The sequence below is a fragment of the Cetorhinus maximus genome, chromosome 26, assembly GCF_964194155.1.
Source record: "Cetorhinus maximus chromosome 26, sCetMax3.hap1.1, whole genome shotgun sequence".
Taxonomy (NCBI): domain Eukaryota; kingdom Metazoa; phylum Chordata; class Chondrichthyes; order Lamniformes; family Cetorhinidae; genus Cetorhinus; species Cetorhinus maximus.
In genome coordinates, this window is record NC_135904.1 from 38,985,590 (window position 1) to 39,010,706 (window position 25,117).

General features: G+C 46.0%; 1 protein-coding gene across 1 annotated transcript in view; it reads left to right on the forward strand.

Moving 5' to 3' along the window:
- The window catches only part of LOC144668165 (mitochondrial adenyl nucleotide antiporter SLC25A24-like), a 75,255-nt gene that overhangs the window by 18,385 nt on the left and 31,753 nt on the right, over positions 1-25,117 (forward strand). The window contains exons 3-4 of the mRNA XM_078529917.1: positions 4,525-4,674; positions 13,692-13,799. Coding sequence (XP_078386043.1) covers positions 4,525-4,674; positions 13,692-13,799 — 258 coding nt within the window. The remainder of the gene's footprint in view (positions 1-4,524; positions 4,675-13,691; positions 13,800-25,117) is intronic.

The window sequence follows — 25,117 nt, forward strand, 5'->3', positions numbered from 1 at the left end:
ATGTTGCAATAAGATCACCTCGCCTTCTTCTACATTCCAATGAGTATAGGCCCAACCTGCTCAACCTTTCCTCATTAGACAACCTTCATTCCAGGAATCAGCAGAGCTAACCTTTGAACTGCTTCCAATGCAAGTATATCCTTCCTTAAGTAAGGAGACCAAAGCTGTACACAGTACTCCGGGTGCAGTCTCAGCAATGCCCCATACAGTTGTGGCAAGACTTCCCTAATTTTATACTCCATCCCCCTGGCAATAAAGCCCAGCGTTGCATTTGCCTTTCCACTTAACGCTGTCCCTGCATGCTGTCTTGCTAATGTACAAGGACAGCCAAACTCCTTTGTACTGCAGCATTCTGCAGTCTCTCTCTTTTAAAAAGATATTCTGTGTTTCTATTCTCCCTGTCAAAGTGGACAACCTCACCGTTTCCCACATTACATTCCAACTGTCAAGTTTTTCCCACTCACTTAACCTGCCTACATCCATTTGCAGACTCTTTGTATCCTGCTCATGGTTTGCCTTCCCACCTATGTTTGTATGATCAGCAAATTTGGCGACAATACAGTTGGCCCCTTCATCTAAGTCATTAATATAGACCGTAATTAGACCCATAGATGTTTACAGCACAGAGGAAGGCCATTCAGTCCATCGTATCCATGCCAGTCAACAAAGATCTGACTACACTATTCCCATTTTCCAGTGTTTGGCCCATAGCCCTGGAGGTTATGGCAATGCAAGTGAATATCTAAATACTTCTTAAATGTTATGAGAGTTTCTGACTCAACCACCCTTTCAGGCAGTGAGTTCCAGACTCCCACCACCCTCTGGGTGAAAAAATTTCTCCTCAACTCCCCTCTTAGCCTTCTACACCTTAAATCTATGCCCCCCTGGCTATTGACCCCTCTACTAACAACCCCAGCCTATCCAATTTTTCCTTTTAGCTCAGACCCTCCAGCCCAGGCAGCATCCTGGTGAATCTCCTCTGCACCCTCTCCAGTGCAATCACATCCTTCCCATACAAAAACAAAAATACCTGGAAAAACTCAGCAGGTCTGACAGCATCTGCGGAGAGGAACACAGTTAATGTTTTGAGTCCGTATGACTCTTCATCAAAACTAAGGGAAAATAGAAAAGAGGTGAAATATAAGCTGGTTTAAGGGGGGGGGCGACAGGTAGAGCTGGATAGAGGGCCAGTGATAGGTGGAGATAACCAAGAGATGTCATAGATAAAAGGACAGAGAGGTGTTGAAGGTGGTGATATTATCTAAGGAAAGTGATAATAAAGGTACAGATAGCCCTAGTGGGGGTGGAGTGGGGGGAAGGGATCGAAATAGGCTAAAAGGTAGAGATAAAACAATGGATGGAAATACATTTAAAAATAATGGAAATAGGTGGGAAAAGAAAAATCTATATAAATTATTGGAAAAAAGGGGGATCGGAAAGGGGGTGGGGATGGAGGAGAGAGTTCACGATCTAAAATTGTTGAACTCAATATTCAGTCCGGAAGGCTGTAAAGTGCCTAGTCGGAAGATGAGGTGCTGTTTTATGTGGTGACCAGAACAGCATGCAGTATTCCAGTTGTGGCCTAACCAACATTTTATACAGTTCCAGCATAACCTCCCTGCTCTTATATTCTATGCTTCGGCTATTTAAGGCAAGTATCCCATATGCCTCCTTAACTACCTTATCTACCTGTCCCGCCAACTTCAGGGACCTGTGGAATATGCACACCAAGGTCCCACCATAAATAGTGTAATCCCTTGCCTTGTTAGCCCTCCCCAAGCGCATTACCTCACACTTTTCCGGGTTGAATTCCATTTGCCACTGCTCTGCCCTCCTGAGGTCCCAGCACTGATCACTGTGACACTGTACAGGTTACAGTTTGCTGACTCTGTTTCTTATTAATTAGCTAATCCTCTATCCATGCTGATGAGAGTTGCCCCCTGACGAGCACTCATTAATATGCTTCATTTCTGGGAGCTGGTAGCTTACCCAGTGTTTATTCAAACCCTTCTGACCTATAGATACAGAACAGGTAGCCAAGGTGTCCGGGTGGTAACCTGCTCCACAGTCCGGCCCCTCTGGTCTGAGGTCACTGGGGTCCGCAGGGTTCCAGGATGCTTTCTGTTATCGGTTCAGGGATCTTTGTAAAGTCGAGTGACCTTGATGTGGGGAGCACAATCTTTGTGAGTTTTATCTCTACCTTGTTTTTCTCCCTGACTTCTTAAAATTGTTTATATTTTTTTCAGCGACAGAGAGAGAATTCAATGCTGCGCCATCTAATTCCATGGGCCTTCTATACAATTTTAAAAATAGCTATTTCTTACACTTTATAACACTGCATTACAACACTGCATGAGAGCACCACAGTACAAAAAGCAAATGGGGAGGGCACAGGCTCAACACATTCCCTCTAGGGTGATACGAAGGAGTAACAAGCCCAGAGAACCATGGATGACCAGAGATATTCAGGATACAATGAGAAGGAAAAGAGAGGCTTTTAGCAGGTACAAGGGAAGCAAATCAGCGGAGGCATTAGTGGAGTACAGACAGTGCAGGGTGGAGCTTAAGAACGCAATTAGGAGAGCAAAGAAGGGATATGAGAAAGTTCTGGCTGGTAAAAGTAGAGAAAACCCCAAGATATTCTATAAGTATATCAATGGGAAGAGGATAACCAGGGAAAGAGTAGGGCCCATTAGGGACCAAGGGGGCAATCTATGGGGGGGAGCCAGAGGACATCGCTAGAGTGTTGAATGAATACTTCACATCCATCTTCACCCAGGAGAATGAGGATGAAGGTATCAACCTCGGGGAGAGAGACTGTGAGGTTCTTCAGCAAATTGATATAGGAAGTGACAAAGTATTGGAGGTGTTGGCAGGCTTAAAAGTGGACAAATCTCCAGGTCTGGATGATTTGTGTCCCAGACTGCTGAGGGAGGCAAGGGAGGAGATTGCAGGGGCTCTGACCCAAATTTTTAATTCCTCTCTGGCCACGGGGGAGGTGCCAGAGGACTGGAGAACAGCTAATGTGGTTCCGCTATTTAAGAAGGGTTGTAGAGATAAGCCAGGGAACTACAGGCCAGTGAGTCTCACATCAATGGTAGGGAAACTATTGGAGAAAATTCTGAAGGAGAGAATCTATCTCCAGTTGGAGAGGCAAGGATTGATCAGCAATAGTCAGCATGGCTTTGTCAGAGGGAGGTCATGCCTAACAAATTTGATTGAATTTTGTGAGGAGGTGACCAGGTGTATAGATGTGGGTAGTGCAGTTGATGTAGTTTATATGGATTTCAGCAAAGCCTTTAACAAGGTCCCACATGGGAGACTTATAAAGAAGGCAAATGCACATGGGATACAGGGTAATTTGATAAGGTGGGTTCAAAATTGGCTTAGTTGTAGGAGACAGAGGGTGATGACAGAAGGATGCTTTAGTGACTGGAAGCCAGTGTCCAGTGGCGTACCACAGGGATCTGTGCTGGGTCCCCTATAATTCATTATTTATATAAACGACATAGATGACTATGTGGGGGGTAGGATTAGTAAGTTTGCGGATGACACAAAGATTGGCTGAGTGGTTAACAGTGAGGTTGAGTGTCTTGGGCTACAGGAAGGTATAGACTGGGTGGTCAAATGGGCAGATAAGTGGCAGATGGAATTTCACTCTGAAAAGAGTGAGGTGATACACTTTGGAAGGAATAATTTGACAGGGAAGTATTCAATGAACGGCATGACACTAGGAAGTTCTGAGGAACAAAGGGACCTTGGCATGTGTGTCCATAGATCTCTGAAGGCGGAGGGGCATGTTAGTGGAGTGGTGAAAAAGGCATATGGGACATTTCCCTTTATCAATCGAGGCATAGATTACAAAAGTAGGGAGGTCATGTTGGAGTTGTATAGAACCTTGGTGAGGCCACAGCTGGAGTACTGTGTACAGTTCTGGTTGCCACATTATAGGAAGGATGTGATTGCACTGGAGGGGGTGCAGAGGAGATTCACCAGGATGTTGCCTGGGATGAAACATTTAAGTTATGAAGAGAGGTTGGATAGACTTGGGTTGTTTTCGTTGGAGCAGAGAAGACTGAGGGGCGACCTGATGGAGGTGTACAAGATTATGAGGGGCATGGACAGGGTGGATAGGGAGTAGCTGTTCCCCTTCATTAATGGGTCAGTCACAAGGGGGCATAAGTTCATGGTGAGGGGCAGGAGGTTTAGGGGGGATGTGAGGAAAAACTTTTTTACCCAGAGGGTGGTGACAGTCTGGAATGCACTGCCTGGGGAGGGTGGTGGAGGCGGGTTGCCTCACATCCTTTAAAAAGTACCTGGATGAGCACTTGGCACGTCATAACATTCAAGGCTATGGGCCAAGTGCTGGTAAATGGGATTAGGTAGGTAGGTCAGGTATTTCTCACATGTCGGTGCAGACTCGATGGGCCGAAGGGCCTCTTCTGCACTGTGTGATTCTGTGATTCTGTAAATAAAAAGCATAATGGGTGTGGATGTAAAAAATCCTCTCCCTCTTTCCCCCAGGTGTATGCTGCAAAACAACATCTGAATTTGGTGGGCAGTTGGAAGGCGATGGTGGAAGAAGGTGGCTACCTCTCACTCTGGAGGGGCAATGGAATAAATGTGACAAAAGTAGCCCCAGAGACTGGCATCAAGTTTCTAGCTTATGAAAAGGTAACTGGCCCTGTCCAATGTAGGCCCGATCTCTTTTTGGAACTCTTTACTGACCAAATTTACCCCATAAACATAATACTGAATATTTGAACTCAGTAAATTGTGTCGATTCTGTGGATTTAAAGGCCCCTCTGAATCCTTGCTTGGGGAGCTAACTGCAGGGAGGAAACAATCCACAATGATACAATGACCCAGAGCTTCCAATTTCCAGATGGCCATACCCCAGGTTTAACCAGGAGATACACTCACAAGTTCCAATACAAGAACCCTGCAGGAATTGCCTGGGAAGTTTGGGCTTCCGGTGGACAATTCCCCTGCTCTCCAGGACCCCCAAAACTCAACTTAGAGTCGGAGACTTTGGACTCACTTGGCAGAATAAGAACATAAGAAATAGGAACAAGAGTAGACCATTCGGCCCCTCCAGCCTGTTCTGCCATTCAATAAGATCATGGATGATTATGTGTTTCAATTTCCACATTCCCATCTAACCCCAATAACTTTTGATTCCCTTGCCTAATCTATCTACCTCCGCCTTAAAAATATTCAGTAACCCCACCTCCACCACCCTCTGAGGCAGAGAGTTCCAAAGTCACACAACCCTCTGAGAGAAAAGATCTCTGTCCCAAAAGGGTGACCCCTAATTTTAAAACAGTGCCCCCTAGTTCTGGACTCACCCACAAGAGGAAACATCCTTTCGACATTCACCCTGTCAAGACCCATCAGAGTCTTAAAGGTTTCAATCAAATCACCCTTCACTCTTCTAATCTCCAGTGGAAACAAGCCCAGTCTGTCCAACCTTTCTTCATAAGACACTCATTCCAGGTATCAATCTAGTAAACCTCCTTCGAACCGTCTCCAACACATTTACACCCTTCCTTAAATAAGGAGACCAAAACTGCACACAGTATTCGAGATGTGGTCTCACCAATGCCCTGTATAACTGAAGAATAACATCCTTACATTTATGTTCAATTCTTCTCATAATAAAGGATAGCATTCCATTAGCCTCCTTAATTACTTGCTGTACCCACATACTAACTTTTTGTGACTCATATACTAGAACATCTAGATCCCTCTGCACCTCAGAATTCTGCAGCCGTTGTCCATTTAAGTAATACTCTGCTTTTTTGTTCTTCCTGCCAAAGTGAACAACTTCACACTTTCCCACATTAAACTCCATTTGCCAGATCTTTGCCCACTCACTCAACCTGTATATTTCCATCTACAACCTCCTCGTGTCCTCTTCACAACATACTTTCCTACCTACCAATGTAAATTTAGCTACCATGTCTTCACTCCCCTCATCTAGGTCATTGATGTAAATCGTAATAAGTTGAGGCCCCTGTACAGATCCCTGTGGGACGCTACTCGCACAACTGCCAATCAGTAAAAGGCCCATTCATGCATACTCACTGCTCTCTGCCAGCCAGCCAATCTTCTATCCATGCTATTGTGTTACCTCACTACACCATGAGCTTTTATTTTCTGTAATAATCTTTGATGGCACCTTATCAAATTTTTAAAAATTTCATTCACGGGATGTGGGCTTCGCTGAGCATTTGTTGCCCATCCCTAGTTGCCCTTGAGAAGGTGGTGGTGAGCTGCCTTCTTGAACTGCTGTAGTCCATGTGGTGTAGGTACACCCAATGTGCTGTTACGGAGGGAGTTCCAGGATTTTGACCCAGCGACAGTGAAGGAACGGCGATATATTTCCAAGTCAGGATAGTGAGTGACTTGGAGAGGAACTTCCAGGTGGTGGTGTTCCCATCTATCTGCTGCCCTTGTCCTTCTAGATGGTAGTGGTCGTGGGTTTGGAAGGTGCTGTCAAAGGAGCCTTGGTGAGTTTCTGCAGTGCATCTTGTAGATGGTATACACTGCTGCTACTGTGCGTCGGTGGTGGAGGGAGTGAATGTTTGTGGATGTGGTGCCAATCAAGTGGGCTGCTTTTTCCTGGATGATGTCAAGCTTCTTGAGTGTTGTGGGAGCTGCACTCATCCAGGCAAGTGGAGAGTATTCCATCACACTCCTGACTTGTGTCTTGTAGATGGTGGACAGGCTTTGAGGTGTCAGGAGGTGAGTTACTCACCATAGGATTCCTAGCCTCTGACCTGCTCGTGTAGCCACAGTATTTATATAGCTAGTCCAGTTCAGTTTCTGGTCAATGGTAACCCCCAGGGTGTTGATAGTGGGGGATTCAGTGATGGTAATGCCATTGAATGTCAAGGGGCGATGGTTGGATTCTCTCTTGTTGGAGATGTTCAACATCATCACCGTATTCTCCGCCTCCATGTTCCCCGTCATCATGTTCACAGTCACCTGTCAATGTGTTCCCCAATTACATGTTCCCTGATACCGTGTTCCACATCACCGTGTTCCCCGTCACCGTGTTCCCATCACTGTTTTCCCCGATTACCGTGTTCCCTGTCACCATGTTCCCCTTCACCGTGTTCCCCATCACCGTGTTCCCCATCACCGTGTTCCCCATCACCGTGTTCCCCGTCACCGTGTTCCCCAAACACCGCGTTGCTCAGTCACCGTGTTCCACAGTCACCGTGTTCCCCGTCACCATGTTCCCAGTCACCGTGTTCCCCAGTCACTATGTTCCCCGTCACCGTGTTCCCCGTCACCGTGTTCCCCAAACACCGCGTTGCTCAGTCACCGTGTTCCACAGTCACCGTGTTCCCCGTCACCATGTTCCCAGTCACCGTGTTCCCCAGTCACTATGTTCCCCGTCACCGTGTTCCCCGTCACCGTGTTCCCGACACCGTGTTCTCCGTCACCGTGTTCCCCGTCACCGTGTTCACCGTCACCATGTTCCCCAGTCACCGTGTTCACCATCACCGTGTTCCCCAGTCACCGTGTTCCCCAGTCACCGTGTTCCCCATCACGGTGCTCCCCGTCACCGTGTTCCCCGTCACCGTGTTCCCGTCACCGTGTTCCCATCACCGTGTTCCCTGTTATCTTGTTCCATGTCTCCTTGTTCCATGTCACCGTGTTCCCCAGTCACCATGTACCCATCACCGTGTTCCCCGTCACCGTGATCCCCAGTCACCGTGTTCACTGTCACCGTGTTCCCCATAACCATGTTCCCCAGTCACCGTGTTCCACATCACCGTGTTCCCCAGTCACCGTGTTCCCCAGTCACCGCGTTCCCCGTCACCGTGTTCACTGTCACCGTGTTCACCGTCACCGTGTTCCCCAGTCACCATGTTCCTCAGTCACCGTGTTCACCGTCACCGTGTTCACCGTCACCGTGTTCCCTAGTCACCGTGTTCCCCAGTCACCCTGTTCACCGTCACTGTGTTTACCGTCACCGTGTTCCCCAGTCACCGTGTTCCCCAGTCACCGTGTTCACCGTCAAAGTGTTCCCCAGTCACTGTGTTCACCATCACCGTGTTCCCCAGTCACCATGTTCACCGTCACCGCGTTCCACAGTCACCGTGTTCACCGTCACCGTGTTCACCGTCACCGTGTTCCTCAGTCACCGTGTTCCACATCATCGTATTCCCCAGTCACCATGTTCCCCAGTCACCGCGTTCCCCGTTACCGTGTTCACTGTCACCGTGTTCACCGTCACCGTGTTCCCCAGTCACCGTGTTCCCCAGTCACCATGTTCACCAGTCACCGTGTTCACCATCACCGTGTTCACCAGTCACCGTGTTCACCATCACCGTGTTCACCAGTCACCGTGTTCACCATCACCGTGTTCCCCAGTCACCATGATCCCCAGTCACCGTGTTCCCCAGTCACCCTGTTCACCGTCACCGTGTTCACTGTCACCGTGTTCCCCAGTCACCGTGTTCACCGTCACCGTGTTCCCCAGTCACCATGTTCATCGTCACTGCGTTCCCCAGTCACCGTGTTCACCATCACCGTGTTCACCATCACCGTGTTCCCCAGTCACCGTGTTCACCGTCACCGCGTTCCCCAGTCACCGTGTTCACCGTCACCGTGTTCCCCAGTCACCGTGTTCACCGTCACCGCGTTCCCCTGTCACCGTGTTCCCTGTCACCGTGTTCACCGTCACCATGTTCCCCGTCACCGTGTTCCCCGTCACTGCATTCCCCAGTCACCGTGTTCCCCAGTCACCATGTTCCCGTCACCGTGTTCCCCAGTCACTGTGTTCCCCAGTCACCGTGTTCACCGTCACCATGTTCCCCAGTCACCGTGTTCACCGTCACCGTGTTCCCCAGTCACCGTGTTCCCCAGTCACCGCGTTCCCCAGTCACCGTGTTGACCGTCACCGTGTTCACCGTCACCGTTTTCCCCAGTCACCGTGTTCCCCAGTCACCATTTTCCCCAGTCACCATGTTCACCGTCACCGCGTTCCCCAGTCAGCATGTTCACCGTCACTGTGTTCCCCAGTCACCATGTTCACCGTCACCGTGTTCACCGTCACCGTTTTCCCCAGTCACCGTGTTCCCCAGTCTCCGTTTTCCCCAGTCACCATGTTCACCGTCACCGCGTTCCCCAGTCACCGTGTTCACCGTCACCATGTTCCCCAGTCACCGTGTTCCCCACTCACCGTGTTCACCGTCACCGTGTTCCCCAGTCACCGTGTTCATCGTCACCGTGTTCCCCAGTCACCATGTTCCCCGTCACCGTGTTCCCCAGTCACCGTGTTCCCCAGTCACCGTGTTCACCGTCACCGTGTTCCCCAGTCACCGTGTTCACCGTCACCATGTTCACCGTCACCGTGTTCCCCAGGCACCGTGTTTCCTGTCACCTTTGCTCCCCTCATCTAAATAATTGATGTAAATTGTTAAAAGTTCATGCTCGATCTCAGACCTCTGTGTGTCTCCACCAGTCACATCTTGCCACTCAGTCAACGACCCATTTATACATACTTTCTTTTTCTGCCAGCCAGTCAATCTCCTATCCCCTACACCATGCGCTTTTATTTTCCGCAATAATCTTTGATCTGGCACCTTATCAAATGCTTTCTGGAAATCCAAGTACAGCACGTCTACAGGCTCCCCTTGCTCCACTGCGCATGTTACTCCTTCAAAGGACTCTAATAAGTTGGTTAAACATGATTTCCCTTTCACAAAACCATGCTGACTCTTCCCAATGACCTTTTATTTTTCTAAGTGCCCAACTACAGCCCCTCTATTGATCAACACCTTCTCCACAATAAACGTCAAGCTAACTGGCCTATAGTTTCCTGTTTTCTGCCTCCCTCTTTTCTTGAATAGAGGGGTTATATTTGCTACTTTCCAGTCTGATGGAACCTTTCCAGAATCTAGGGAATTTTGGAAAATTAACGCATTTACTATCTCGTTTACCACCTCTTTTAAGGCCCTAAGATGTAGTCCATCAGGACCCGGAGACTTGTCAGCCCACAGCTCCATCAGTTTGCTCAGTACTGGTTCCCTAGTGATGGTAATTATACCAAGTCCTCCCTCCCTTCCACCTCCTGATTTATAGCTATTACTGGAATGTATAATCTATAGCGAAGACAAAAGCAAAATATTTGTTTATTTCATCCACCATTTCCTTATTATCTACTATTAACTCCCCCTCCTCACTCTCTAGAGGACCAACACTCACCTTACTTACTCGTTCCCTCTTTAAATACTTGTAGAAACTCTTGCCATCCATTTTTACATTTCTAGTTAGCTTCCTCTCGTGTGCTAATTTCTTTCTCCTGATTAACCTTTAAGTCATTCTCTGCCATTCTTTATATTCTGACCAACCATCTGTCCTGCCACCCATCTTTGCGCAGTTTATGTTTTTTCCTTAAGTTTGATGCTTTCCTCAACTTCTCTAGGTATTCTGAAATATCCCCTTAAATGTCTCTATTGATCTATCTATTCACTAGCCCACATTTTACTGAATGTAAAATTCAATCATATTGTGGTCACTGCCACCAAGTGGTGGCTTTACTCTGATTGTATGGAATGTGGGAGTAGCTAGGCCAGCATTTATTGCCCATCCATAATGGGCATCACAGGGCATTTAAGAGTCAATAACATTGCTGTGGGTCTGGAGTCACCAGGTAAGGATGGCAGATGAGTTTTTAATGACAATCAGCAATGGTTTAGTTGTCATCATCAGACTTTTAATTCCAGATTTTTATTGAATTTAAATTTCACCATTTGCTGTGGTGGGATTTGAACCCAGGTCCCCAGAGCATGACCCTGGGTCTCTAGAATACTAGCCCAGTGATAATACCACTATGCCATCACCTCCCCAATTAACCCTGTCACATTACACAATACAAGTTTAATATAATCTGGTCTCTGGTTGGTTTCAGAATGTGCTGCTCTAAGAAACTATCTCGAAAGTATTCTATGAACTCCTCATCCAGGCTACTACTGCCAATCTGATTTTTACAGTTTATATGTAGATTAAAATCACCCGTGATTACTGCCGTCCCTTTATCACAAGCACCCAATATTTCTTCATGTATGTAAACCATCCCAACAGTACAGATCCCCCTTTCCCGAGTACTGGTGCCAGTGCCCCATGAACTGGAACCCGCTTCTCCCAGACCAGGTCTTTCAACCACATATTCATCTCTCTAATTTTATGTATCCTTTGCCAATTTGCGTCCGGCTCAGGTAATAATCCAGAGATTATCAACTTTGAGGTTCTGCTTTTCAATTGAGTGACTAGTGCCTCCTGCTCATTGGTGAGGTGGTGGTGTAATGGTATTGTTGCTAGGCTAGTATTTCGGAGACCCAGGGTAATGTTCCGGGGACCCGGTATCCTATCACTGCAGATGGTGAAATTTGAATTCATTAAAAATCTGGAATTAAAATTCTGATGATGATCATAAAACCATTGTTGATTGCTCTTAGGGAAGGAAATCTGTCATCCTTATAAGTGACTCCAGACCCACAGCAATGTGGTTGGCTCTTAAATGCTCTCCGAACAAGGGCAATTAGGGATGGACAATAAATGCTGGCCTGAATAAAAAAACAAAGAACCTCTTTCCTGGTTCTACCTACATTTTTGGTACCTACATGGGCCACGACAACTGCATCCTCCCTCCAACAGCAAGTTCCTCTCCAGCCCTGAGCAGATGTCCCGAACCCTGGCACCAGGCAGGCAACACATCCATCTGGACTCTCGCTCTTTGCTACAGAGAAAAGTGTTAATCTCCCTCACTATACTATCCCCTCCTACCACTACATTCCTGTTTGCTCTCCCCACTCGGATGGCTTCCTGTCCCACGGTGTCATAGTCAGTTTGCTTATCCACCCTGCAGCCCCCACTCTCATCCAAACAAGCTGAGAGAACCCCAAACCTATTGGACAATTGCAGAGGCTCACTCTCCTGCACTCCTGCCCTCTGGGTCCCCTTACCTGCCTCACTCACAGTCAACACCATCCTATCCAAATCAGAAGACCCAATCCTAAGTGGTGTTACTGCCCCCTGGTATAAAGCATCCAGGTAACTTTCCCCCTCCCTGATGTGTCGCAGTGTCTGCAGCTCAGCCTCCAGCCCAGTGACTCTGAGCTGAAGTTCCTCGAGCTGCAAACCCTTAATGTAGACGTGTTTACCCTGGATCACAATGTTATCCAGGAGCTCCCACTGCTGCAGCCTTGACACATCACCTGTCCTGCCATTCTTAATGTGTTTTAAATAATTACTTCATTATATTAATCATGGTATTCCCTAATTACTGTGTTCCCAATCACTATTTTCCACAATTACTGTGTTCCCTGTCACTGTTTTCCCCAATTACCATGTTCCCCAAGTACCATGTTCCCCGTCACCATGTTCACCGTCACTCTGTTCCCTAATTACCATGCTCCCTAATTACCATGCTCCCCATCACTGTGTTCCCCGTCATCGTGTTCCCCATTACCATGTTCCCCAATTACTGTGTTCCCCAATTACTGTGTTCACAGTCACTCTGTTCCCCCTCACCGTGTTCCCCTTACCCATGTTCCCCTTCACCGTGTTCCCCATCACCATGTTCCCCTTCACCGTGTTCCCCTTCACCGTGTTCCCCTTCACCGTGTTCCCCATCACCATGCTCCCCAATTGCTATGCTCCCCAATTACCGTGCTCCTCAATTACCATGCTCCCCGTAACTGTGTTCCCTGTCACCATGTTCCCCAGTTACAGTGTTCCCTAAATACTGTGTTCCCCAATTACTATGCTCTCCATCACTGTGTTCTCTGTCACCATATTCCCCATCACTGTGTTCCCCAATTACCATGTTCACCGTCACTATGGTCCCCAATTACCATATTCCCCAATTACCACGTTCCCTGTTCCACGTTCCCCAATCCCTGTGTTTCTTGGTATTTCTCACTTCTGAATTACTGATAGGGTGGAATTGAACAGCAGAAGCTGAGAAAAGTTTCACTAACACAGAAAGCTGAGCTCCTGTTTCCTGTTGTGCTTCTCCTGTGCTGTTCCAGTTGCTGAACTCCTGTTTCCTGTTGTGCTTCTCCTGTGCTGTTCCAGTTGCTGAGCTCCTGTTTCCTGTTGTGCTTCTCCTGTGCTGTTCCAGTTGCTCATTTGCCAGAGTCCTTCTGATAACCTCCCTGGTGACCAATTTTGGAATTGCTCCTGGTGGATGAGGCTCAACAAGCTGTTTGTTCCCCCATGGGCTGTGATTCCATGGCCAAAGTTCCTACAGCTGACAATTTCTCTGGTGCTTCCAGTCACTGGACACTGATCCTGGTGGATACCTGAGCCTCCGGTCCTGAGGTCAGTTTAGTCTGCACTCCTATTCCCAAGTCAGGTTTGTTAACTCAGCACAGACCATTCAACCTGGTTCCGTCCATTTAGCTCAGTTCCGCCCCATTGTACTTTATAATTCTCTGGGCTATATGATGCCCTTTTTCACTGGAGGTCATCTTTACTGGTAGGTTTCAATGATTAACCCGAATGTTAGTGATTGCAGCTGACCTGTGGTTTATGTTCATGATTGATCCTGCCAACTAGTTACATCTGTAATACTCATTAAATTAACAGAAACCCATGACAAGTTATTGAATGAATTGAAGAAGTGTGATTATAATGATGGTATTCTCTTGCTGTGTATGTTTGAACAGTATAAGAGGTTTTTTGATGATAGCCACTCCAAGCTCGATCTGCACCAACGTTTCATCGCAGGGTCTCTCGCTGGAGTTACTGCTCAGACTATTGTCTATCCAATGGAGGTAAGGACTCACTGAGTTTCTGGTTTTCTCCCGAATACTAAAACTAAAACTAAGTGTTGCTGAGGGAAGTGATTTAATTAGTGGCTGCCTGCTCCAGGTCAGAAGAAATCAGGTTGCAATTACTAACTTTCGTTTTTTCATATTGTCAACACCTTGTGGTCCAACAAATTCAATTGTTTCCATTAGTAGATATGGGAAGAGAGGGTAACAGACTGGTTCATCCATGGGTAACATACACCACACTGTGTCAAATGCTGCCAGTCAGAGCAGGAAGATCCCGTTTGCGATCCATGGGTGGTGTTAGCTGATCTCACAGTGTGATGGTGGGACTGGAAATGGCTAAGGAAGGGTAGCTGGTTTGAGTCCCTGCTCCTGGCCATTATCCACAAACCCCAGTGTGTGTGCCAGGTAAGGTGAAACAGCTCACTATCCCTGTCTATATGTGGAAAGCTTCAACAAAGTTACAGATTAGAACCTGATCAGGAAGCAACACCTCAGAATCATGGATTAGAATCATAGAATGTTACAGCAAGGAATGAGGCCATTCAGCCCATCATACCTCTCACCATCTCTTTGAAAGAACTGTCCAAATTCACCCAACACCCCAACTTTTTCCCCAATAACCCTACAAATTAGTTCTCTTTAAAGATATTTCTAATTACTTTTTCAAAGTTCCTTTGGAAACTGATTCTGTCATCCTTCCAGGTAATGTGTTCCAGATCTTAACAACCCTCTCTGCGAAATAATTTCTCCCTCAAATCCAGTTCTTTAGCTAATTATTTTAATTCTATGACCTCTGGTTAGTGACCCACTTGTCAGAGGAAAGAGGTTCCCCCATTTTCTCTTTCAAAGCCCCTCACAATTTTGATAACCTCTGTTAAATCTCCTTTTAACCTTCTCAGCCCTAAGACATACAATGCCAACTTCTCCAATCTCTCCATATACCCTCATCCCTGGTTTCATCCTGGTAAATCTCCTCTGTGCCCTCACCATGACATTCTTCCTGAAGTGTGGTGCCCAGAATTGTGCACAATCCTCCAGTTGAGGCCTCCAGGAATTGGGCCAAATGATCAACTTTCCTTAAGATAATTGAGCTGAAAATATCCAGACCAAAGGATGTGGGATCAGGGGAGCTCACTTCATTTAAATTATGGCCAGCAAGTACAACAGGGGTGCAAGTCACACAATCATCTAACTGAAAAAGCCAGATATTCCACTATAAGATGCCCAATCCAGTGAGAGAAGGATAGGGGTATCCTGAGAGGTGGGGCGGGTGAAGGGGGTTCCTAGGAGCTGAGAGAGGGGTAAATTAGGAACTGGAGTGGATTCTGGGAAGTGGAGGAATCCTGGGAAGTGATGGGAAGAAGTCACTGACGGGAGTTGTTTATACGGTCCCCTAACAATAGCTACACATTAGGTATACATCACAAAATAATCAGGGCTTGCAACAAAGGTACTACAATAATCATGGGTGACTTTAATCTTCACATGGATTGGAGGAATCAAATTGGAATTTGGCAAAACTCATTCTGGAGGATGAGTTCATTGAGTGTATTTGGGACAGTTTCTTAGAACAATAGCTTGCGGATCCAACCAGGGACTAGGCTATTTTGGACCTGGTAATGTGTAATGTTACAACCTGGTTAGGGACTGTTAACATTTAAAACAAAATCCAAATTCCACATTTTAACCAATAGAACTGCCACAACATATGAACATACAAATGAGGAGCAGGAGTAGGGCACTCAGCCCCTCGAGCCTGCTCCACCATCCATCAGACCATGACTGATCTGATTGTAACCACAACCCCACATTCCTGTCTACCCCCGATAACCTTTCACCCCTTTGTTAATCAAGAATCTATTGAGCTCTGCCTTAAAAATATTCAAAGACTCTGCTTCCACTGCCTTTTGAGGGAGAGAGTTCCAAAGACTCACAAACCTCTGAGAGAAAACATTTCTCCTCATCTCTGTCTTAAATGGGTGACCCTTTATTTTTAAACATTGACCCCTAGTTCTAGATTCTCCAACAAGAGGAAACATCTTCTCCAGATTCATCCTGTCAAGGTCCCTCAGGATCTTAAAGGTTTCAATCAAGTCACCTCTTACTCTTCTAAACTCCAGTGAATACAAGCCTCACCTGTCCAACCTTCCCTCATAAGACAACCCTCCCATTCTTGGTACAGTAAACCTTCTCTGAACTGCTTCCAATGCATTTACATCTTTCTTTAAATAAGGAGACCAGTACTGTACAAAACACTCCAGATGTGGTCTCACCAATGCCTTTACAACTGAAGCATAACCTCCCTACTTTTGTAATCAATTCCCCTCGCAATAAATTATAACATTCTATTAACTTTCCTAATTACTTGCTGTACCTGCATATGAATCTTTTGTGATTCATGCACTAGGACACCCCGATCCCTCTGAATCTCAGAGCTCTGCAATCTCTCACCATTTAGATAATAAGCTTCTTTTTTATTCTTCCTGCCAAAATGAACAATTTCACATTTAACCACATTAAACTCCATTTGCCAGATCTTTGCCCACTCACTTAACCTATCTATGTCACTTTGAAGCCTCCTTATGCCCTTTTCACAATTTACTTTCCAACCTATCTTTGTGTCATCAGAAAATTTAGCCACCATTCCTTCATCCATGTCTTTTATATAAATTATAAAAAGTTGAGGACCCGGCACTGATCCGTGTGGCAAACCACTCGTCACTTCCTGCCAACCAGAAAATGACCCATTTTTGCCAACTATCTGCTTCCTGTTAGCTAACCAATCTTCTATCCATGCCAACATGTTACCCCCTACACCATGAGCTTTTATTTTCTGCAATAACCTTTGATGTGGCACTTTATCAAATGCCTTCTGGAAATCTAAGTACAGTACATCCACCGGTTCCCCTCTACCCACAGCACATGTAGCTCCTTCAAAGAACTCTAATAAATTGGTTAAACATGATTCCCCTTATACAAAACCATGTTGACCCTGCCTGATTGCTTCTAACATTTTCCCTATGACAGATGTTAGATTCCTACTTTCTGTCTCCCTCCATTTTTGAATAAAGGAGTTACATTTGCTATTTTCCAATCTAATGGAACCTTCCCCAAATTAGGGAATTTTGGAAAATTAAAACCAGTGCATCAGCTATCTCACTAGCCACTTCTTTTAAGGCCTTATGGTGAATCCATCCGGACCTGGGGATTTGTCAACCCGCAGCCTCAACAATTTGCTCAACACCACTTCCCTGGTGATTGTAATTTTCCCGAGTTCCTCCCTCCTTTTCATTTCCTGATTTCCAGTTATTCCCTGGATGTTACTTGTATCCTCTATAGTGAAGACCGAAGCGAAATACCTGTTTAATTCATCCTCCATCTCCCTAATTTCCATTATCAATTCCCCAGACTCACTCTCTATCGGACCAATGCTCACTTTGTTAACTGTTATTTAAATGTCTATTATCTTATTATCCGTCTTTATATTACTCGCTAGCTTTCTCTCATACTCTAATTTTTCCCTCCTTATCAATCTTTTTGCCATTCTTTGCTGTTCTTCATATTCTTTCCATTCTCCTGACCTGCCACTGTCTTAGCGCAATTATTTGCTTTTTCTTTAGGTTTGTTACCGTCTTTAACTTGTTTAGTTAACCATGGACATTGAATGTTTCTTTCTCATTGGAATGTATCTATTCTGTGTATTCTGAAATATCCCTTTAAATGTCTGTCACTGAACTTCCATTGACATATCCCTTAACCTCATTTGCCAGTTCACTTTAGCTAGCTCTGCTTTCATGCCCCTCATAATTGCTCTTATTTAAGTTTTAAATACTAGCCTTGGACACACTTGTCTCTACATCAAAATGTATGTAAAATTCAATCATATTATGATCGCTGCTAAAACATTTCACCTTTTTAAACAAAACAGATATTATTGTATATAAAAGATTTAAACAAACCAAGCGCCATCAACTTAACAATATGGTTTATAACAACATGGGCAGAATTATCTGTTCAGTTTGCGGGGACAAACCCGCCTGCCAAAGCATAAAGCGTGGTGTGCGTCCTGATGTCACCGCACATCATTCCAGTCTTCCGTTCATCGGGCAAGCGCCGGAGGCGGCTGCACAGTGGACGAACTGTCAAAGGCCTGTTAAGGCCATTAATAAGCCAATTAAACTAATTGACGGGACTGCCTGTCCAACCTTGAGGTTAGCGGCAGGCAAAGAGCCCAAGCAGCCTTTGTGTTTTTCATGAAACCTCATCCACGGGTGGGATGAGGTTTCATGAAGGTTTTAGTAAATAAATGAAATATTTTTTGACAATTCATAAACATGCCCCAGCTCACATGACATTGTCACATGAGGGGACGTGTCTGAATAATTTTTATCCTTCCTTTTTTCAAACTTCAAAACTGAACTCAATCTCCGTGAGGCAGCTCTGTGCCTCAGGATGATTTCTACGCTCTTTCGCACACATGCATGAAAGAGCGCAGGCCCCGACCCTCCCTCCTCCCCCCGCCCGCACAGGTAGTGCTGAGCGCTTCCAGGTGCACATCACGCTGGGAGGGCCTTAATTGACCCACCCACGTAAAATGGCGGCGTGCAACTGATCACGGGCGACGATCTGCTCTGCGCCCACCCACGCCCGCTCCCAACTGGCTCGCCCGACAGGGAGAAAATTCTCCCCCATATGTTATGCACTAAGGTTTACTTCCTACTTCTCCCAAGAATTCTCTCATAAGATACATCAATCTTAAACTTATTTACTTCTATGGGGACCACCCATAAATATGCTACAGTCCTCTGGAGAGTTTACATCAGCTCCAGCTATGCTCAGTGGTAAAACTTACATTTACGCTCTCTTGACTGTGGAGGCCTCAGTCCCTTGTTCTGGTTACCTTTCCAACACTTCTAAGCTAATTCAGCCAATCATTTTCTTTTGCAGTAAGACACTGAGGCCCACTGTAGATTCTCCCACTGACTTCAAACTAAGCAATCTTCGAGCTTCTGTTCCTCACAAAGTTCAAGTGGCGATTATGCCTCATCTACCTTCTATGCGGTCAATGATGAAGTTAGAGTTTTACTCTGCTTACAGTGCAGGTCTATCTAACTCATTTTTTTTGGCTAACTTCACTCAGTGAGCTGCAAACCACAGGGGGTCCAAACTGCAAATAAACCCTCCCCCCACAAACACCCGGATAAATGGAAACCAGAAAGCCTTCCTAGACTGCTCTTGGCTATCCTCAAACTGCACTTTAAGTTAATTATCCCTCCTTTACAATTTCTCCAGCTATGTAAACCCACCTGCTGTTAATGGTGCTATCTCTTCTGCTGTCCTTCTGTTAAACAAACATGGGTCATCTTTTGGACTGCCATTTCTTTAGGTTTCCTGGCAATTTGTAAAGCCCAGCATTTTAATTATCTTACCTTCACAACAATAAACTCCCCAGAACTAAACATTACCTCTAAAATATTAACCTGAACCATGAACAATAGTAATGCGACAAGATTAATTAAGGAGCTCATAGTAAAGGATTCTCTGGACAAGAATGATCGTGATATTTTAGAATTTCACATTCTGTTCACAGTGAAAAATGTCTGAAACTATTGTCTTAAACTTTACAAAAGGAAATCACAAGGGTATGAAGACAGAGTTGGCGAAAGTGGAATGGGAAAATAGGTTAAAAGGTGGAGATGTGGTGGCAGACATTTAAGGAGATAGTTCATAACTTTCAACAAAGATATAATCCATGGAGGAAGACTCTATGAGAAGGATGTACCATCGGTGGCTAACTAAGGAAGTTAAAGATGGTTATCAAATTGAAAGAAAAGATGTACAATGCTGCGAAGATCAGTGGTAGAGCATAAGACTGGGAACATGTTAAAAACCAGCAAAGTGCGACTAAAAATATAATAAATAGAGAGAAATCGGAGTAGAAGAGAAAATAAGCAAGTGATATCAAAACAAACAGCAAAAGCTTCTCAAGTATATGAAAGGGAAAAGATTAGCTGAAGTGAGCATTGGTCCCTTGGAGGGTGAAACAGGGAAATAATAATGGGGAACAAGGAAATAGCAGGGATTTAAACATTTATTTCCATCCATCCTTAAAGTGGAAGACACAAAAACCAACCCAAGAATAGTTGGAAATCAAGAGACAAAAGGGAGGGATGATGTTAAAACAATCAAGTCAGACAATGTCTCAGGCACCAACATCACCATCCCTGGGTATGTCCTGTCTCACCAGCAGTGGGATAGAAGGGAGAAGGGAGTTGCCCTGGGAGTCCTCAACATTGACTTCGGACCCCGTGAAGTCTCATGGCATCAGGTCAAACATGGGCAAGGAAACCTCCTGCTGATTACCACGTACCGCCCTCCCTCAGCTGATGAATCAGTGCCCCTCCATGTTGAACACCACTTGGAGGAGCACTGAGGGTGGCAAGGGTGCAGAATGTACTCTGGGTGGGGGACTTCAGTATCCATCACCAAGAGTAGCTCAGTAGCACCACCACTGACCGAGCTGACCGAGTCCTAAAGGACATGCCTGCTAGACTGGGTCTGTGGTGGGCGGTGAGGGAACCAACACAAGGGAAAACATACTCGACCTCATCCTCACCAACTTGCCTGCTGCAGATGCATCTGCCCATGAGAGTATCAGTAGGAGTGACCACCGCACAGTCCTTGTGGAAATGAAGTCCCGCCTTCACATTGAGGATACCCTCCATCGTGTTGTGTGGCACAACCACCACTCTAAATGGGATAGATTTCAAACAGATCTAGCAACTCAAGACTGGGCAACAATGAGGTGCTGTGGACCATCAGCAGAATTGTACTCCACCACAACCTGTAACCTCATGACTCAGCACGTCCCCCACTCTACCATTACCATCAAGCCAGGGGATCAACCCTGGTTCAATGAAGAGTGCAGGAGGGCATGTCAGGAGCAGCACCAGGCATACCTAAAAATGAGGTGTCAACTTGGTGAAGCTATAACACAGGACTACTTGCGTGCCAAACAGCAGAAGCAGAATGCAATAGACAGGGCTAAGCGATTCCACAACCAATGGATCAGATCTAAGCTCTGCAGTCCTGCCACATCCAGTCATGAATGGTGGTGGACAATTAAACAACTCACTGGAGGAGGAGGCTCCACAAATATCCCCAACCTCAATGATGGGGGAGCCAAGCACATCAGTGCAACAGATAAGGCTGAAGCATTTGCTACAACCTTCAGCCAGAAGTGCCGAGAGGATGATCCAGCTCAGCCTCCTCTGGAGGTCCCCAGCAATAGAAATGCCAGTCTTCAGCCAATTCGATTCACTCCACGTGATATCAAGAAACGGCTGAAGGCACTGGATACTGCAAAAGCTGTGGGCCCTGACAATATTCCGGCAATAGTACTGAAGACTTGTGCTCCAGAACTTGCCGTGCCCCTTGCCAAGCTGCTCCAGTACAGCTACAACACTGGCATATACCAGCTATGTGGAAAATTGCCCAGGTATGTCCTGTACACAAAAAGCAGGACAAATCCAACCTGACCAATTATCGCCCCATCAGTCTACTCTCGATCATCAGTAAAGTAATGGAAGGGGTCATCAACAGTGCTATCAAGCGGCACTTGCTTAGCAATAACCTGCTCATTGATGCCCAGTTTGGGTTCCGCCAGGGCCACTCAGCTCCTGACCTCATTACAGCCTTGGCTCAAACATGGACAAAAGAGCTGAACTCCCGAGGTGAGGTGAGAGTGACTGCCCTTGACATCAAGGCAGCATTTGACCGAGTGTGGCATCAAGGAGCCCTAGCAAAACTGGAGTCAATGGGAATCAGTGGGGATGAAAGTCTCCGCTGGTTAGAGTCATACCTAGCACAAAGGAAGATGGTTGTGGTTGTTGGAGGTCAATCATCTCAGTTCCAGGACATCACTGCAGGAGTTCCTCAGGGTAGTGTCCTCGGCCCAACCATCTTCAGCTGCTTCATCAATGACCTTCCTTCCATCATAAGATCAGAAGTGAGGATGTTCGCTGATGATTGCACAATGTTCAGCACCATTCACGACTCCTCAGATACTGAAGCAGTCCATATCAAAGTTCAGCAAGACCTGGACAATATTCAGGCTTGTGCCAATAAGCAGCAAGTAACATTCATGCCACACAAGTTCCAGGCAATGACCATCTCCAACAAGAGAGAATCTAACCATCACCCCTTGACATTCAATGGCATTACCATCGCTGAATCCCCTACTATCAGTATCCTGGGGTTTACCATTGACCAGAAACTGAACTGGACTAGCCATATAAACACTGTGGCTACAAGAGCAGGTCAGAGGCTAGGAATCCTACAGCAAGTAACTCACCTCCTGACTCCCCAAAGCCTATCCACCATAAGGAGTGTGATGGAATACTCCCCACTTACCTGGATGAGTACGGCTCCCACAACACTCAAGAAGCTTGACACCATCCAGGACAAAGCAGCCATCCACAAACATTCACTCCCTCCGATCACCGATGCACAGTAGCAGCAGTGTGAACCATCAATAAGATGCGCTGCAGAAACTCACCAAGGCTCTTTAGACAGCACCTTCCAAACCCACAACCACTACCATCTAGAAGGACAAGGACAACAGATACATGGGAACACCACAACCTGCAAGTTCCCCTCAAAGCCATTCACCATTCTGACTTGGAAATATATAGCCGTTCCTTCACTGTCACTGGTTCAAAATCCTGCAATTCATATGAACATACGAATTCGGAGCAGGAGTAGGCCAATTGGCCCCTCGAGCCTGCTCCGCCATTCAATAAGATCATGGCAGATCTGAATGTAACCTCAACCCCACATTTCTGCCTACTCCCTATAACCTTTCTCCCCCTTGTTAATCAAGAATCTATCTAGCTCTGCCTTAAAAATATTCAAAGACTCTGCTTCCACTGCCTTTTCAGGAAGAGTGTTCCAAAGACTCACAACCCTCTGAGAGAAAAAACTTCTCCTCCTCTCTGTCTTAAATGAGCGACCCCTTATTTTTAAACAGTGACTCCTCATTTTAGATTCTCCCACAAAAGGAAACACCCTCTCCACGTTCACCCTGTCAAGGCACCTCAGGATCTTAAAGGTTTCAATCAACTCACCTCTTACTCTTCTAAACTCCAGTGGATACAAGCGTAACTGGTCCAACCTTTCCTCATAAGACATGCCCATTCCAGGTATTAGCCTGGTTACTCTTCTCTGAGTTGTTTGCAATGCATTAACATCTTTCTTTAAATAAGGTGACCAATATTGTACACAATACTCCAGATGTGGTCTCACCAGTGCCCCGTACAACTGAAGCATAACTTTGCTACTTATGTATTCAATTCCCCTCACAATAAATGATAACATTCGATTAACTTTCTTAATTACTTGCTGTACCTGCATACTAGCCGTTTCTGATTCATGTACTAGGACACCCAGATCCCTCTGAATCTCAGAGCTCTGAACCTCTCACCATTTAGATAATTTAGATAACTTCCTCCCTAACAGCACTGCAGGTGTACCTACACCACATGGACTACAGAGGTCCAAGAAGGCAGCTCACCACCACCTTCTCAAGGGCAATTAGGGATGGACAATAAATGCTGGCCCAGCCAGCAATATCCACACCCCATGAATGAATGAAAAAAAGGTTTGGTCACCTTATTCAAAGAGGGACACATATCTAGATTGGAGGCAGCTCAGATAAGATTCATCTTGACTGATTCCTGGAACGAAGTAGTTGTCTTATGAGGAAAGGTTGAACAGGTTGGAGTATTCTCATTGGAGTTTAGAAGATTGAGTGGTGATCTTATTGAAACATATAAGATTCTGAGGGGGGTTAAGAGGGTAGATGCTGAGAGGAGGTTTCCTCTCATGTGGGGCAGCATGAATATGGGTTTAAGGCCACACCCTATCAGTCTTAACTCCAGAGGTCAAATGCCCTATTCCTGCTCCTATTTCTCATGTTCTTCTGCTGAGCGCTGGATCCCAGGAGGCTGGTGGAATCCCGGGGATGGAGGGATCCTGAGAGGTGGGGATCCCGTGAGGTGGTGGGACCCTGGGATGTGGTGTAATGCTGAGTGGTTAAGGGAAAGCCAGGAAGTGAGGGGGATTCCAGGGGATTGGGGGTGGGGGTTGGGGGATCCCTGTAAATTGAGATGACCTAGCATCTGAGGTGGCAATGGGAGTTGATATTTCTTTCTCTGCTCTATTTGGCCTCCCTTCCTCTCCTGAAAACACCACCTCCCTGCTTTACGTTTTCCGAGGCCTCTGTCACCTCACCCAATGACCATTACCGTGTAAATTTGGTTAGTGATTGGTGTAAGCTTATTGAGCATAAAATACATCACCACTAAATCCAATCACATCCACACCCAGCAACACACACATGCCACTGCTAGAACATAAGAACATAAGATATAGAAGATATATAGTAGACCACACAGCCCATCAAGCCTGCTCCACCATCCTGTACAATCATGACTGATATTGCACTTCAATTCCATTTTCCTGTCCATTGACCAAATTAATTCCCTGAGAGACCAAAAATCTGTCTATCCCAGCCTTAACTGCATTCAACAACGGAGCATCCACAGCCCTCTGGGGTAGAGGCTTCCAAGGATTCGCAACCCTTTCTTCTCATCTCAGTCCTAAATGATCGGCTCCTTATCCTGAGGCTGAGCCCCCGTGTTTTAGATTCCCCGACCAGTGGAAACAATCTCTCAGCACCCACCCTATCAAACCCCTTCAGAAATGTAAACGTTTCAATGAGATTGCTTCTCATTCTTCTAAACTCCAGAGAATATAGATCCAATTTACTCAGCCTCTCACCAATGAACAACCCCCTCACCCAGGGATCAATTTAGTGAACCTTCGCTGCACCTCCTCCAATGCATCCTTTCTTAAATGTGGAGGCCAAAACTGCTCACAGTAATCCAAATACATTCTCACCGAAACCCTGTACAACTGCAGCAAGACTTCTTCATTCTTGTACTCTAATCCCCTTGCAACAAAGGCCAAGATGCCATTTTCCTTCCGTTATAATCCTTGGCCAGACCCCAGGATGTGTGGGAGATTTGGTTAAGGACCAATAACGTTTTGTTTAAAGTAGATAAAGGTTGAGATTCCAGGCACCTGCTTTTGGAATAAAGTCAAAGATTCCATGGATTTTGAACAAACAAAAACTTAACTGTACAAGGCATAGTCATAAAGAGAGAGGAAGTACTCGAAGGGTTGAAATCCTTGAAAGTTGATAAGTCACCAGGGCTAGATGGATTGTTTCCCAGGCTGCTGAAGGAAGTCAGGGA